The sequence below is a fragment of the Fusarium venenatum genome, assembly GCF_020744135.1.
Source record: "Fusarium venenatum strain MPI-CAGE-CH-0201 chromosome Unknown EDB82scaffold_1, whole genome shotgun sequence".
In the NCBI taxonomy this organism is placed as follows: Eukaryota; Fungi; Ascomycota; class Sordariomycetes; order Hypocreales; family Nectriaceae; genus Fusarium; species Fusarium venenatum.
The window spans coordinates 2642734-2656035 of record NW_027072129.1 but is presented as its reverse complement, the minus strand read 5'-3'; the positions used below and the strand labels follow the sequence as shown (position 1 = coordinate 2656035).

The 13302-nt window shown below is 47.7% G+C and overlaps 5 protein-coding genes across 5 annotated transcripts; 2 read left to right on the top strand and 3 right to left on the bottom strand.

Annotated features, from left to right (window-relative positions):
* Window positions 1–1347: 1347 nt before the first annotated feature.
* EDB82DRAFT_24607 (Tctex-1) lies at window positions 1348–2513 on the bottom strand. Its single transcript, XM_065607301.1, has 4 exons — window positions 2149–2513; window positions 2052–2090; window positions 1890–1964; window positions 1348–1827 (listed from the first exon to the last, which is right to left on the bottom strand). The coding sequence occupies exons 1-4, from the start codon at window positions 2158–2160 to the stop codon at window positions 1483–1485; spliced, it is 471 nt and encodes a 156-aa protein (XP_065465408.1). The 5' UTR covers window positions 2161–2513; the 3' UTR covers window positions 1348–1482.
* Window positions 2514–3274: 761 nt separating this feature from the next.
* EDB82DRAFT_24600 (uncharacterized protein) lies at window positions 3275–4041 on the top strand. The gene is made up of 3 exons (XM_025731548.2): window positions 3275–3391; window positions 3445–3873; window positions 4003–4041. The coding sequence occupies exons 1-2, from the start codon at window positions 3358–3360 to the stop codon at window positions 3798–3800; spliced, it is 390 nt and encodes a 129-aa protein (XP_025590562.1). The 5' UTR covers window positions 3275–3357; the 3' UTR covers window positions 3801–3873; window positions 4003–4041.
* On the bottom strand, window positions 3803–4863 carry EDB82DRAFT_484377 (uncharacterized protein). Its single transcript, XM_025731549.2, has one exon. It carries the CDS (start codon window positions 4790–4792, stop codon window positions 4154–4156), a length of 639 nt encoding a protein of 212 aa, XP_025590563.1. The 5' UTR covers window positions 4793–4863; the 3' UTR covers window positions 3803–4153.
* A 3212-nt stretch (window positions 4864–8075) lies between these two features.
* EDB82DRAFT_422626 (uncharacterized protein) lies at window positions 8076–9959 on the top strand (the record flags this gene model as incomplete). Its single annotated transcript, XM_025731550.1, has 1 exon — window positions 8076–9959. The coding sequence occupies one exon, from the start codon at window positions 8076–8078 to the stop codon at window positions 9957–9959; it is 1884 nt and encodes a 627-aa protein (XP_025590564.1).
* A 679-nt stretch (window positions 9960–10638) lies between these two features.
* Window positions 10639–11815, bottom strand: EDB82DRAFT_24526 (uncharacterized protein). The gene is made up of 2 exons (XM_025731551.2): window positions 11296–11815; window positions 10639–11237 (listed from the first exon to the last, which is right to left on the bottom strand). The coding sequence occupies exons 1-2, from the start codon at window positions 11502–11504 to the stop codon at window positions 10946–10948; spliced, it is 501 nt and encodes a 166-aa protein (XP_025590565.1). The 5' UTR covers window positions 11505–11815; the 3' UTR covers window positions 10639–10945.
* Window positions 11816–13302: the final 1487 nt, after the last annotated feature.

Genomic DNA, 13302 nt, shown 5'->3' with positions numbered 1-13302 from the left:
TCGTGATCGTCCGTTGTGCTGCCGATGAAGTTTCCATCCGGCCCCGATGCAACACTACAATACCCACCTACATGTACGTGCAGCATGTTGGTGTGTTGTAAGGTAGCTATCGATGCATCTATGGCTTTGTGATCTCTGTTGCCAAGCTGAACTATCAGTTGTCAATCAATTATATGGTGGCCATTGTCGTTTCGAGAAGGATTGAAAGGAGGGTCTGTGTGTCTGTCGCGTGGAAGCCACCTGTAGAAACTTCATCTGCAGCTCCTGCAGATACGTTTCTCATTAGATGACCTGTAATGTTCAATACTTGTGTACACACAACGCTATGCAGGTATGGACCGTTGGCAGTCACCATGGTGTTGTGCCAATGCGCGGTCGCACCCGAACACCGCCTGTTATGTTATATATGATCTGACAGCCATGTCCATACAATTACCGTATTGTTGTTCAAGGGTCAGTAGTTGCTTGCTTTATCTGATGCCAAAATAAGGGCCATCGCGTGGGCGATATCTCCTGATTTCTACCACCCCCGATGGTATAGTGCGCTGTTGCACGATGGTCGGGAGATAGTTCTGGAATCTTCACCTCAAGTCGGTAGACAACTACCGCTTGGTTGTGCAAATGATCATGTGTACAACAAACTGTCCAAGGATCGTTTGTGGTTGCACATCTTGTGCAATCGATACTCGTCGCTCAGGGCAGTTCCCAGCAGGTACAGAAAGGTAGACAGTTGTGATTTAATTGGATACGGGTTGGTGACCATTTGATTTACCTCAGCACTACGCCCTCCTGTAGGAAACGGGGTTCCAAAACCTGCCAGTACAACTCTAATGCTGAAAGAAAGAAAGGTGTCATCGTCATCAAAACTTGCATTCTCAATAATGCCAAACTGATAGTATGTGGTGTTTCAATCGACCGCCACGTAGGTAATTTCTTTTGTATACATATATGTTATTCCTTCAGTCCGGTAATCGTATCATACGATGACGGAGAGATGCAAACCAAAGTTTCGCCATTCACCCACACCAGCCGTCCTTTCAGCTTCGAACATCAAAAGAAAGATGAGTTACTTACTTCCAATGCTTGGACGAGGGACCTGGTCATTTCACGCAGCGCAAGCGAGTTAAAGTGCAAGGTCAAAAGTTTATGCATGATCTCTATGTTCAGGTGTGTTTACTTCAGTCTCAACATTACCCAGCGAGCGGCACCATAAACGGAAGAATCGTGGCTGGATCCAGCCGTCTGGCATTGTAGAATATTATCAATTCCAGCGCATTTTGTACATCCAAGGTCTGCAATAACACCAAAGTCGTCGGCAGGTAGCTTAACCGGAAGCTCGATCGTAACCTTCGTAGTCCTAATGTCACGCTTCCCAAGTCCCTCAACGCCATAGCTGAATCAGGGGTCGCGCACGTCAGAAGCAAGCTAACTCGGCTCAGAACAGGACGAGAGTCCATGGGCGCCCATCTTTTTGTCTACAGCTCAAATGGCAACCCAGATGAGCATGACAACAACGTCCAGGCCCTTGCCCTCGCCGCCGTCGTACTTGAAAGTCCACATGCCGTCCTTCTTCTCGTCCCAGTAGGCACCGGTAGCGCTGTGCATTCCTCGTCGACCAACGTGAGGCTTGCCGTCGGTAGCAGTAGCCTCGGAGCTGGTGGAGATGTGAGGCTCCTGGGCCTGGGTCTCGGTGCCGCCACGGGGCTTGTTCAGAGCGGATGTAGGGACGAGGTGCTGCACAATGGTGCTGTTGCAGGCGAACTTGAACGAAGGAGCGGAAGCACCTTCAGGGGTCGACTCGGAGATCACAGCCTTTAACACAGAGCTCTGTATAGGTATGCGGTCAGTATTTGATGCGAACTCGGCGTAGTGATTTCGTTTCAACCTACAATGATTGTCGAGTTCCATTGCTCAGTCTTAGCGTGGTCGTAGAACTCAGCATTTCCGATGGCGCTGTTGCAAGCCTGTTGTTGTTGAAATCAGTACGCGCGTGTTGGAAAATAATGTGTTGCCAGCGTCGGCGGTAAGCATCGTCTGGGGGAGCAACGTACGTCGGTGGCGATCTGCTTGAGACGGTTGGCAGGAATCGGCTGGATGGAGATTAGCTATGTGCATGGTCAAGGTAATCTTAAATATTGCTGCACGTACAGGAGTGGCCATTTTGAAAGTAAACGTAAGTATGTAGTTGAGAAATCAGAGTTTAGAAACTGGGGTTGGCGGAGGACTAGATGGATAGGTAGATAGTTCAGGTGGTGGTCCAGGTACGAGTAGAAAATGGTCGGTCAGTAAACAAACAAGCATCGCAGCAGGCGCTCTCTTATCAGAGGCACTCCATGCTTACCCTGCCTTCCTTACCTTGGACCGGTAAGTGAGTTCTTCATGCGCAATTCATATTGAGTTTATTCGATGTTTGTTCTTATTTCGCCATTGTCACGCGTCAATCAAAGCACTTAGATGTATATTTTTATCTTGTAAGCAAATGCTTTTGTCTTGTTCATTTGTTTTTATTTACCTTTGCTCACCTAGCACACAGAAAGTCTTTCCCTATTTCGGTGTAGGTACGCCCCCAGCTTGAAGATAGACATGTGCACGTGATCTTTGTCAAGACTTGGGCTGCTCAGATCTAACTGATTTGCCAAGCTGCAAGTTAAGGCTTGTTAATTGGAGTTTGACATAGGCAGGTACATGTCAATGCATCTTCGCTCAACTTCTGCTTTCTTTTGGTTTTTACCACCCAAGTCATAGTAAGTAGTTCAAGCCTGCTCACAGGCTGGGTACTATGGAGACGCGCACTGATGTCTCAATGGCATGGTGCCTATCCGTAAGCGTCTCAGATCAAGATCACAGCCTGATTCATGGCTTGTCATATGCAATAGTCCAGCGAGCGTCTACAGAAGATATGTATGAATGAAAGAATATCATAATTGATGAATTTCTTACGGCCTGTGGGAATAGGTCTGCCTGTACCCATCGTACCTGCAGATATTTTGACAGTACCCGGACAGGGCAGTCGCATGCTGCTATTTTATCCAACCAATGAACCACGTGCCTGCTCAAACAGGATCAAGCTTGCAGAAACAGACCGAGGAGTGGGGCTGTCGCATCTGCTCCTCGCTACCATGTCGTACATAACAAAGACGACTTCACTTCAACCTTTTCTCTCAACCGTCAATATTTTCTTGCCAAGTTAAACTCTCATTCGCCAATCGCTTCCATCGGCATCATCAACTGATCAATTGATCTGTCTCACAAGCGCAGTGCAGCTATACATGTATTCAGCAGAAGTACATTTGCTTCTTTAACAACACTCGCTTGCTACTTTAGCTACTCGCCGTATTATCAACAACTGACTTCACCATGTCTTCTCAGCCTCTTCTCCAAACCACCCCCGGTACGTTGCCCAAAGGATCATCATATATTTGTGTATTCTAACCTCTTCATTAGGCAAGCGCATCGCCCTGCCAACTCGAGTCGAGCCCAAAGTCTTCTTCGCCAACGAACGAACGTTCTTATCATGGCTTAACTTCACCGTCATCCTCGGTGCCCTTGCCATTGGTATGCTCAACTTCGGTGACCGAGTTGCCTTCATCTCCGCGTTCCTATTCACTGGCGTTGCCATGTGCACCATGATATACGCACTGGTAACATACCACTGGCGAGCCCAGTCTATACGTATGAAGGGACAGGCCGGTTTCGATGACCGTTTCGGTCCTACAGTTCTAGCCATTATTCTTCTCTTGGCTGTCATTGTCAACTTTGTCCTCCGAATCACCGACAAGTCCAAGAACCACTCCAACTAGATTCAATCAGAATGACAACATCAAAAGCCGCAACGCGGCAATCGGACGGAATATGAAACAGTGGGTGAACGGGGTGGGTGAAGCGTATGAGATGAAACAAGCGGATGCATATCAAGTTACAATGGGCTGTTGGCGTTCGAGCCGGGTCTTCTTATATTTTCCTTGTGCAGTGTTATAGGTTCTAATAAACACTTGTAAACAGAGTACTTTATTCCTTGCGCCGGGTATTTTGAACGATGCGCTACATGGGTTTCCGTTGCCATTAATAATTATTGTTGCCAGCGCCGAACGGCCTACTATCCCCCTTAGAGAAATATCAGAGATTGATGCAAGATGTATACTCGGGGATCCGGTCAAGTCTGTTTTGTTGTTCCTGATTGGACCGTGACGCCTTTCTTCAACTTCAATTCCGGTATGGGGACGACCGAGAGGAAAACCCTCATTGACTTAATGGTCCGTTGGGAAGGACAAGGCAGCACGGCGTCTTCGAATCGGCTGTGCGTGACTTCGAAATCGTCGCTGCCGGAATCATCGTCTTCCTCGTCCATTGTACCTTTTTCGAGTATTGTCTCCTCAACAATGTCCTTCCGCTTCGGCTTCTCTGGGTGATCGAAGAGTTGGTTGTACTGGTAGTATTGTTTCCCTTCCTCGCTCAAAACTCGTTTGCATTTTTCAACCACGGTGATGAGTTTGCAAACATCAGCCGTGCGCGCATACAGCAAAGCTATTTGCGGACGGTCGCCTTGTGCTAGCAAGTGATTGGTGACATGTATAATACGCTTCTTAATTTGTGTCGATGATATGACCGAAGCAGGAAGCACATCGTACTTGGGTTTTAGCTCAGCGATGATAGATTCGTGGGGAGCTGCAAGGGCAAATGTCTGGGTCGGAATGTCGTCGCTTCGGGATCGTTTTGTCGGTTGCACATTTTGCGCGGGGTTGGTATCTGGCCTTCTCTTCCCTGAGCCCTGGGTCAAATTTGCGCTCGACATTGTTGCGTATCAAAGTTGAAAGAACGAGGCTGATGTGCAAGACGAAAAAGTTGTGGAGGTTGAGTTTGGCGGGGCGCAAGTATGCAAGTATTTCGTTTAAGCGCTTTCTAGGCGCTACTTGTTGGACAGCATATCATCCATCCATCCCCAATGCTCCTTATCTTAGTAGATCATGAGATTATACGTAGTAGAACATGGTGCATCTAAGTCCAAAACCATCTTGTCGCTTTGGGTTATTATTACCCTTATCCTCAAATTGTAGACTACGCGGTACTTGTCTATCTATGCATATATTGTTTTCAAGCAATACGGCTATTTGTGTATGACTATTAATTGGAATAGACAAATACAGACGTTCATGCTAACTACTAAAGCACTTGAAGCAAAATATTTCTATACAATGATTGCAATATGACTATAGGTAGCTACAGAGTGAGGGATGGAGTCAGTTTTGGGCTTTTACAACCACGAAAGTACAATGCAGAGCCGCATTTAAACATGTGGAAGATAAACTATAATGCGGTTATACCTATCATGACTCTAAACTTAGATTCGTACCTGGTAAATGTGGCTGAAGGATTTGTGCCACGGATGGATGGAGTTGAATTCCTGAGGATCCAAAAACAGTTGTTAGCTGAGTTTGATCGCCCTTCAGTTTTGGTTTCTAAGTACTATGATACCTTAAATCGGGCATACCGTATTGGCACATTGCTAGTCCCCCTCATCTATATTCGTGGTCTTGTTGAGGGTTTGCCTGCTGCCTGAATGATTTGAGTCTCAAGACACTCTACCTGGCGATGTCATGGATGACGATTCTGGTGATTATCTGTGGGGCGAGGATGAGTGGCTCCGTAAGAACCTCAAAGAATCACCTCACGACAGTTCGGAAAATCTCCCTTCAGCTTGCAGACTGCATTCCGCTTACTAAAGCTATCCCGGTACGTTCTCCGTCGATGGACTAAGCTAAGTCAAGCTCAGAACTACTGCACCTCAGCTTCATCACAGCTGAAGCCGAAGGAGCTTGGACCCAAGACTCATTCTACGACGAGGTGTTGAATCGAGTCCAAGGTTGTTGCAAGTCGAGAGGCACCAACCAACATAGCATCACATTAGCAAATCCAGTCTGACTTTCAAGCCAAGTGGAGTTTAAGCGAGCTGGTTGGAAGTGGCTGCAGGAACTTAGAAAAAGAATCCCAAGCTAGCCGTGTACCACACGCCAATATATTTTGCTCTAACCAAACATGTCTCGGGGATGGTTGCACTGTCAGACGTCCAAGTCTCGTCCCGAAGCCGAGTGAAAGAATGATTGCCTGGTGGGAAGCAACGACATGTGATAAGAGGACAAAAGTGCGAGACATGCAAGCGAGAACTGCAAGTTACGAAAGAGCAGCAGATACACGAGATATTGCCAGATGGATTTAGTCGTTGAATTCATCTGGCGATACAATCAATTAGCTTTGGATGCCAAGCACAAGAGATGGAATGGGATGTATGGGGCCCGCCCATCTTTTCTAGGTATTCTATTATACTTTTGTGTCACTGTTGGTCATACATGCTTTGTATGGGTTTGTTCACCCAAAAGTATTTACCAGTGAATATCGTTCACCAAAAGGGATGCGACTAACTCTTGTTCTGGGCCTAATTCGTGTAGGATCGTGATGAGTTAGTGTTCAACTAAACACCACGATGTACAGAGTACTAATAAGCAATATTATCAGAATCCCAGAGTCACCGACAATATGGACCCATCAACTCGCGGATATCTTCCTGTCCTATCGTCGAGCTTATTCGATCTGGGGCCCGTTTGTTATCGTTTTGCAACCAAGCAGGGAAGCGAGACCAGGGGGGCATTGATCTTAGTTCAAGGTATAATTAAGTTGACAGCCCGCGAAACACGTTTGAAGCAGTAAACAAACATTTATGGCGTTGTAGATTAACACACGCCTGCTCATAACATCGCATTTAACGCAAGTAGTCTGGGTTTCACACATAGCTCCAAACTCTGGCAACAGATGAAGGCTTATGTTTTCCCATTCAACGTCACCGTCTCAAAGATGGTGTTTATAATTTTTGCCCTGCCTGCCTGCTTCAGACACAGATAGTGGTGGTGTGGCTCATTTAGTGGGCATCTCCAACCTTGGTCAGGTTTCCAGCGTGTTCTCGTTTTCTGCCCCTGTTGCTTGGATGCCCACTGGTCTACTCACCCAGAAACCCGTCCACAGTTTGATATCGCGCCCCGGCGCACCCGCCAACAGCCTGCCTACCTACACTAGCCCCCCAAGGTCCCCCTAGACTCAGGCTTGTTTAGCCTGCTCGACGGCTCCCAACAGGCTTCGCCTCAGGTCTGCGTTTTGTGGGAAGACAACCTATCATTCATTCAATCAGAAGAGGTTGCCCGTCGATCTCTCAGTCAATCAGGGAGGAAACCCAGCACACAAGCAAGCACCATCAAAACAAGACGAGACCCAAGCGTCCAGTCGTCACCCTCGCTCCATAGTAGGTGTTGTTGTTACGCTTTGCTGCACTGACTGAAAGTCGACGGGAACGAGCCAGCCCAGAGTCTGAGGTCTCATCTCATCACGCAAGTGCCACCTACTTCCCCCTTCTTTCCTGTCCTGAGGTTTTTGGGTTTATCCCCGTTTTCCCTGGACGCGGCGTCAGACTCCCGCAACAACAATTCCACTTACCTTCCATTCCACTTTCCCTCTTCCCCCGTTATTGATTTCCCTTTCGCACCTTCCTTTGCACCTGTACCTGTACCCCCGTGTTCCTGCCTTTTCTATTGCTGCCTCACTACCACAACCTAATCTTGCCTCTTACACGCTCTCTCATTTCCCAATCTCCCTCCCTCATACACACTCTCACCTTCAAAGAGATACCTCTTTGTCACCTTTTTCTCAGAGACAACAAGTCGAGGCTTTTGCTAGTGCTCGATTACTTCCTTTCTGTCTTCGGGCTCGTTTTTGTCGCTTTGAGCCCTGGTCGCTACTGTCGCTGGCTGACCCGATCTCCTCTCCGGTTCTGACCTGTTTTGAGGGGCCACATCATCACCCCCTTTGCGCCCGATTCCGATTGTCCGACTTTCAGTTACGTCAGCCTTGCCTGCGCCACAGCTGCGCTAAGCCTTGGGCCCGTCCAACAAACCCACACCACCCTTCGCACCCTACGCTTTGCATCTGTGACTGTGCATTTCTGCCTGTCGTATTGCTGCTATTAAAGGTGATTACGGCTCTACTGTCGCAACATCAAATCTTCCTCCTTGACATCTAGTCAAGGTATCCTCATGTTTCGATTCTTCACATCTGAATCACGGGGAAGTGAGAAGACGCCGCAGGCTCCACAACCGATTGCAGAATTAATAAAGCCATTGCAACCGCGCTCGTTGTCAAAAACAACAGCAATAGCATCACCTAGCGCGCAGCCTCCCAAGAGGAGGCGGCCAAGCATCGATGGCCCTGATGAATCTCCAGATATATATGCGCACGCCAAGCGCATAAAAACTGATACACCCACCAGCGTCGATACTCTTGCAGCGTGCGACGCGATAGCGCACCAAAGCCCTGCGGTTTCTAGTTTGGAAAATGCTCGTGATGAGATCCGCCACCAATTTGGTCTTGAGATTTTGCTAAAGCATGATGAGCTTCGACTCATCAACCAGGAACTCGCAAAGTGTCAGGTTGCTCTGGAACAGTTACGACGCTGTCATCTCATTCCTTACCCTGTGAATTGCCCAACCCCTGAACAGATGCTGAATGTTAGCGCTGGTAAGGGTCCAACTATGCAGTCACGTCCCGGAGAATCTGTACCGAGATGGGCACCTCCATTCGGTGTTGTCGATGGTCCGTATGCCAGACATTATGCCAAGTGGCTGATTCCCGATCCTTCATTTGATGGCCAGCAACCTGAGTGGCAATTTACTCAGGAGGCTTCGCGCGCAAGAATGTCCCTTGCTGAGGGACGAACGACAAGAAACAATTTTGCTGAGCCTACGGGCGCACTTAAAGGTCGCTCGGCTCGTGGAGCTACCAGTCAGAAGCTACATTCTTTGTCCAGCGGTTATCCCCAACCAAAAGACAAAGTTGGTCCGTGTATACTGAAGCGTGCTGATGGGCAGACAGTCAAGTTGGTCTGTCTCGATTGCCATCGTGAGAACTTCTCAAGTACTCAAGGGTTCATCAACCACTGCCGAATCGCTCATAAGCGTGACTTCAAAAGCCACGAAGAAGCAGCTGTGCATAGTGGGCACCCCATTGAAGTTGCGGAGGGAGGAGGAGTTGGTGAAGAGAAGTCAGCTGCACCCTCCGCACAAACTCCAACTACTGCATCTGTTCATCCCTTTGCCCGCCCTGACATAACTGAACAGCAGGCATATGTCGCTCTCAGGTCAAGAATCTCTGATTCTTTGAGGCTTTATCATGAAGGCAAGTTACCGGGTGTAACACGCATTCCTTCGTCGTCCGATAAGGATAAGCAGCGCCAGGCCCAAACAGCAATCTCAACAGAAGAAGCTCCGGGCATGCCCCATCTATCACGTCTATTGCAAAGTCGGAAGTTCGACGGTAGTCTACGTGAGCTAGTTGCAGATGCCACGACAAAGTCGCATTTGGAAGATATGACTTCCGGTGAAGAGTCTGAACTTGCTGAAACACCTTCCGAGGTCAATGAGATGAAGAGTTCTTCTGCCGTACGAACACCCATCGTAATGCGCGTGCCTGCGAAGGCTACCAATTCTCCATCCGTCATGGACACAGCCCGTTCAGCCAGCAACAAAGGTCGTGCTCCTGTTGCTTTCAAGACCCCTTCAGGTTCTGCACCACGCGGCACAACTGTCGTCCTTTCGGATGAAGATCTCGATATGGAGGATGCTGACATGAGTCCTAACACGATGGTCAGCAATAATGCACCTTCTCTGGTTAGTGACGACGGGGAGTACGACGATACTGATGATGGCTCCTCAGTTTCTGGCGCCAGTGATGCTCTTGAGACGGAGTCGGTATCAGACGTGGCTGAAATAACACTTGACGACGACCAAGACCCGCGCTCACTGCGCCGAGAGTCTAGCGGTGTATCGGGCGCTGTAAGGCTTCGTAAAGATGATTCGAAACACATCACTCTGATGACGCCTGTCAAGAACAACGCCAGAGAAAGACGGCCACGCAAGGTCTAAATTATGGGAATCTTTCGTTTTTGCATGTGCCAGTCGCTCAATCAACACCGGCCGTACAGCCACCAACCATTGGATTCACCTTTCTTCTTGAAACATCACTTTTCAACAATATCACTTTTTAGTCAACCCTTTTATGAACACTGCCTGGAAACAGGTCACGATTGAGAAACGACGGCTGCATGGTCACAGCCTCTTACATACGAAAACCTGGGCTATGAGGGCGCCTTGGGGGATTACACGTTCTGGGAAATATTGTGTTTTTGTGCGTTTTGCCTTCAATAGAGAAGCACGTATATTGTTTATTTTATTGGCGCTTTGGGACAGAATTTTCAAACTGGGCCATGTGTCTGGTTCATTGCTGATGGGCTTTTTTGTTCTGCTGTTGTTTTTCAAGCCATGAATCTCCTCGAAGAAGGGGATATGTTGTACGATTGTCATTATGTCAAAGCTTATGCTTGCTCCACCTGTTGTGTAAGGCAATACAATAGTTAAACAAGCCAGCAGAGGTAGTCAATATTAAATAGGAGAAGACCAAAAGTTGATGAGCCAGTCTATATGTTCGTTGCATTACCCTGCTTTTGAATACGTCGGTTTTCTTTGCATCCATATGTTTCTAGCCGATCTCATATTAACATTTTTGAGCTGATGGTTAATAGGGTAGATATATAACGTATAAATAGATTGTCAGTCGCGCTACCCAACATGGGCAAAGAATGTTGTTTACCTATTTTTATTAGAGTTCCGAGGTTAGCACGGGACGGTCACTCATCTAGCTTCAGCAACATGCGTAAGCAAGGTGATTTACATGATTATGTAGATGCTTGTTAGAAGTAAATTAGATCAAGGTTTGATCCTTGATTTATTAATTAATGAATTACATGATTAATCGTTTAATATTCCGTCGATGCATAACTTTTTACCATAAGGTTCGTATAAATTCCGTAGCCCATTCAAATGGGACTCATAACCCCTTTTTGAAAATCGAATTACAGGATGGCAGCAACAACACCAGCAACGGCGAGGAGAACGCCAGCAGTGTTGCGGGCCTTCTTAGAGGCGTTATTGGTGTTCTCGGCGGCGGAAGCCGACTCAGTTGCAGTGCCGGTCTCTTCAGTATCATCAGACTCGGTAGCGGATGCTTCCGAGGCAGTAGCTGTGGCAGAGCTGGTCTTTGTGTTCCTTGTGGAGGTTCCATAGAGAGACTGGTTCTGGCAGTTGATCTGAACCTGGCCCTTGGCGGAGCCAGCACGAGGGTCGTCGGGGCAGTTGTTGAAGCAGCTACGAGGATGTTAGACGATCATGTTTTGCATTGTGCATTGACTTGGGTTCAACTTACGTAGCGACGGCCTCGTAAGCAGGGCAGAGACAATCCCAGTCGTTGGGCTTACACTCCTCAACCTTTGCGTTCTCGGTTTCGAGACATCGCTTAACGATGAAGTCGGCGTCACATCCGCCGGAGGCTGAGGGGGCAGCAGCGTCTGAATCGGTAGCGGACTGAGCAGAAGCAACAGCGGCGACGAGGGCGAGAGACCAGAGGAACTTCATGATGATGGTTGTGTGAGTTGTTTAGGAGTGTTGAGGATTAGTTTACAGAGTAGGTATTAGGATGATGGAAAGAAATGGAGACTGGGAAAAGCAGGAATGAAGCTGATATATAAGTTGGGGAGGAAGAGGCGTTTTTTTAATCATACAGACGAGAGTACGGGGGATATTAACAACAGGGTCTGGTTTTAGTATCGTGCCTTTTTGCTGGCCTGGTCTGTTCTACCGTCCCACCCCCAACCATTGCGGCCGGCCAGGACCCATGGCATGCACAATTACAGGGGCTGACAGACTGACCGTTCAGTCCAGTCGATCAAGCTTTATTTTTTTTTATCGTGGTTGATTATTTGTGGCTTGAGCTTTGGCGCTTTTTGTGTTGTGCTTGCTTGTTGTTTAAGGTTGTTTGTGTATATCCCTGAAGGAGGCAGTCATATGCCCCAATTCCATGGCATGAATGTGTTTCATTAGATGCTCATTTTCAATCCCTTGGTAGCCACAGTGACGCAGTGAAACAAAAAGTCACCAAGAAAATCTTTCGACCGCCAGTTGAGTGAGACCTGCAAAGACACGATGTACATTTTGTTGTCGATAGCCCGTCAGAAAGTGGAGATGACGAAACCCCTGTCCATGCGTCGTTCGCTGATAATTCTCCAACGGGAGGCTTTAGCAGTTGTTAATCCTTGACTATTGCTCCGGGAGACGTCCCTTCATGGAGCAGATGGTGGCCTGCTAGTGCGCTCTCGCTCTAGCTCTATCAGGGGGACGAGGAGGCTGAACCGCGGGATTATGCAGCTCCCTGTGTCCATGTGTTGGCTTGTTGTGCTATCATTATGCAGATGACCAGAGTTATTTATGTACGCTGCGTGTTTGACGGTGTAACATCGTATGGCCTTCTCGTGATGTACATACCGTGCGCTTGGTTGCCCAGCCACATTCATCGGTGTATGTACATAGTACCCTCTCACCTCACAAAACAGCTCACCTTAAAAAACTGTTGAGATATGTCTGGGTATCTTATCATGGTAAGCAACTCGAGGTTGAGACTTGTTTCCATCGTTTGGGTTGATGAAATGGAGTCAACTGACCCACCAGGCGGTCTTGCAGGAATGGCCAGCAATACTGAATGCAATGCAGCCAGTGTTGGAGACATGCCGTGTGTTCACTACGTATGTAGTACGTGGGATGCCTCGGAAGCCTTACATTCTCTGTGGTCCATAAATATCGAAGCCGAGGACAAGACAACAACACAACGTGATGGACCAGAACGCAATCGTATCCAAATAAAGGATAATACGGTACATCTGTTTACCAACCTGACTCAACTCAACTGACCATAGACCTTTGCCGTATATATTCTATGCTACCTTGATTCGGTAAGATGTACGTTTTCAGCCACATTAGTGAGACTGCCGCTATACAACGGGTGCTAGTTTTCTATGTCTATCTTTTCCTGAGCTTCAAAGAAAGGCAGTTCAGCTATGGCTTTTACAGTAGCGGCAACCTTGCTATTGTAGGAAACATCCAACACTGACTTCCATAGCAGGCAGTAACATTAAACTGGCAAGGCAATTTCTCCAGGCAGAAATGGACTCTTGGGAAATAAGCCATCCATCTATCCGTATTTAATACAGGTATTTGTTTCGCACGCTCAGCTACTATAAAACAACGCAAAATTATCATTATTTGCAGTTTTTACACTAGTAGTGTAACAACTTTCAAGCTGTTTCCCTACGCCATTGCCCCACACCAGCTCAATACCTTAGTACCCCTCCATCTGGTACCTAAGAATCGCATCGCATCC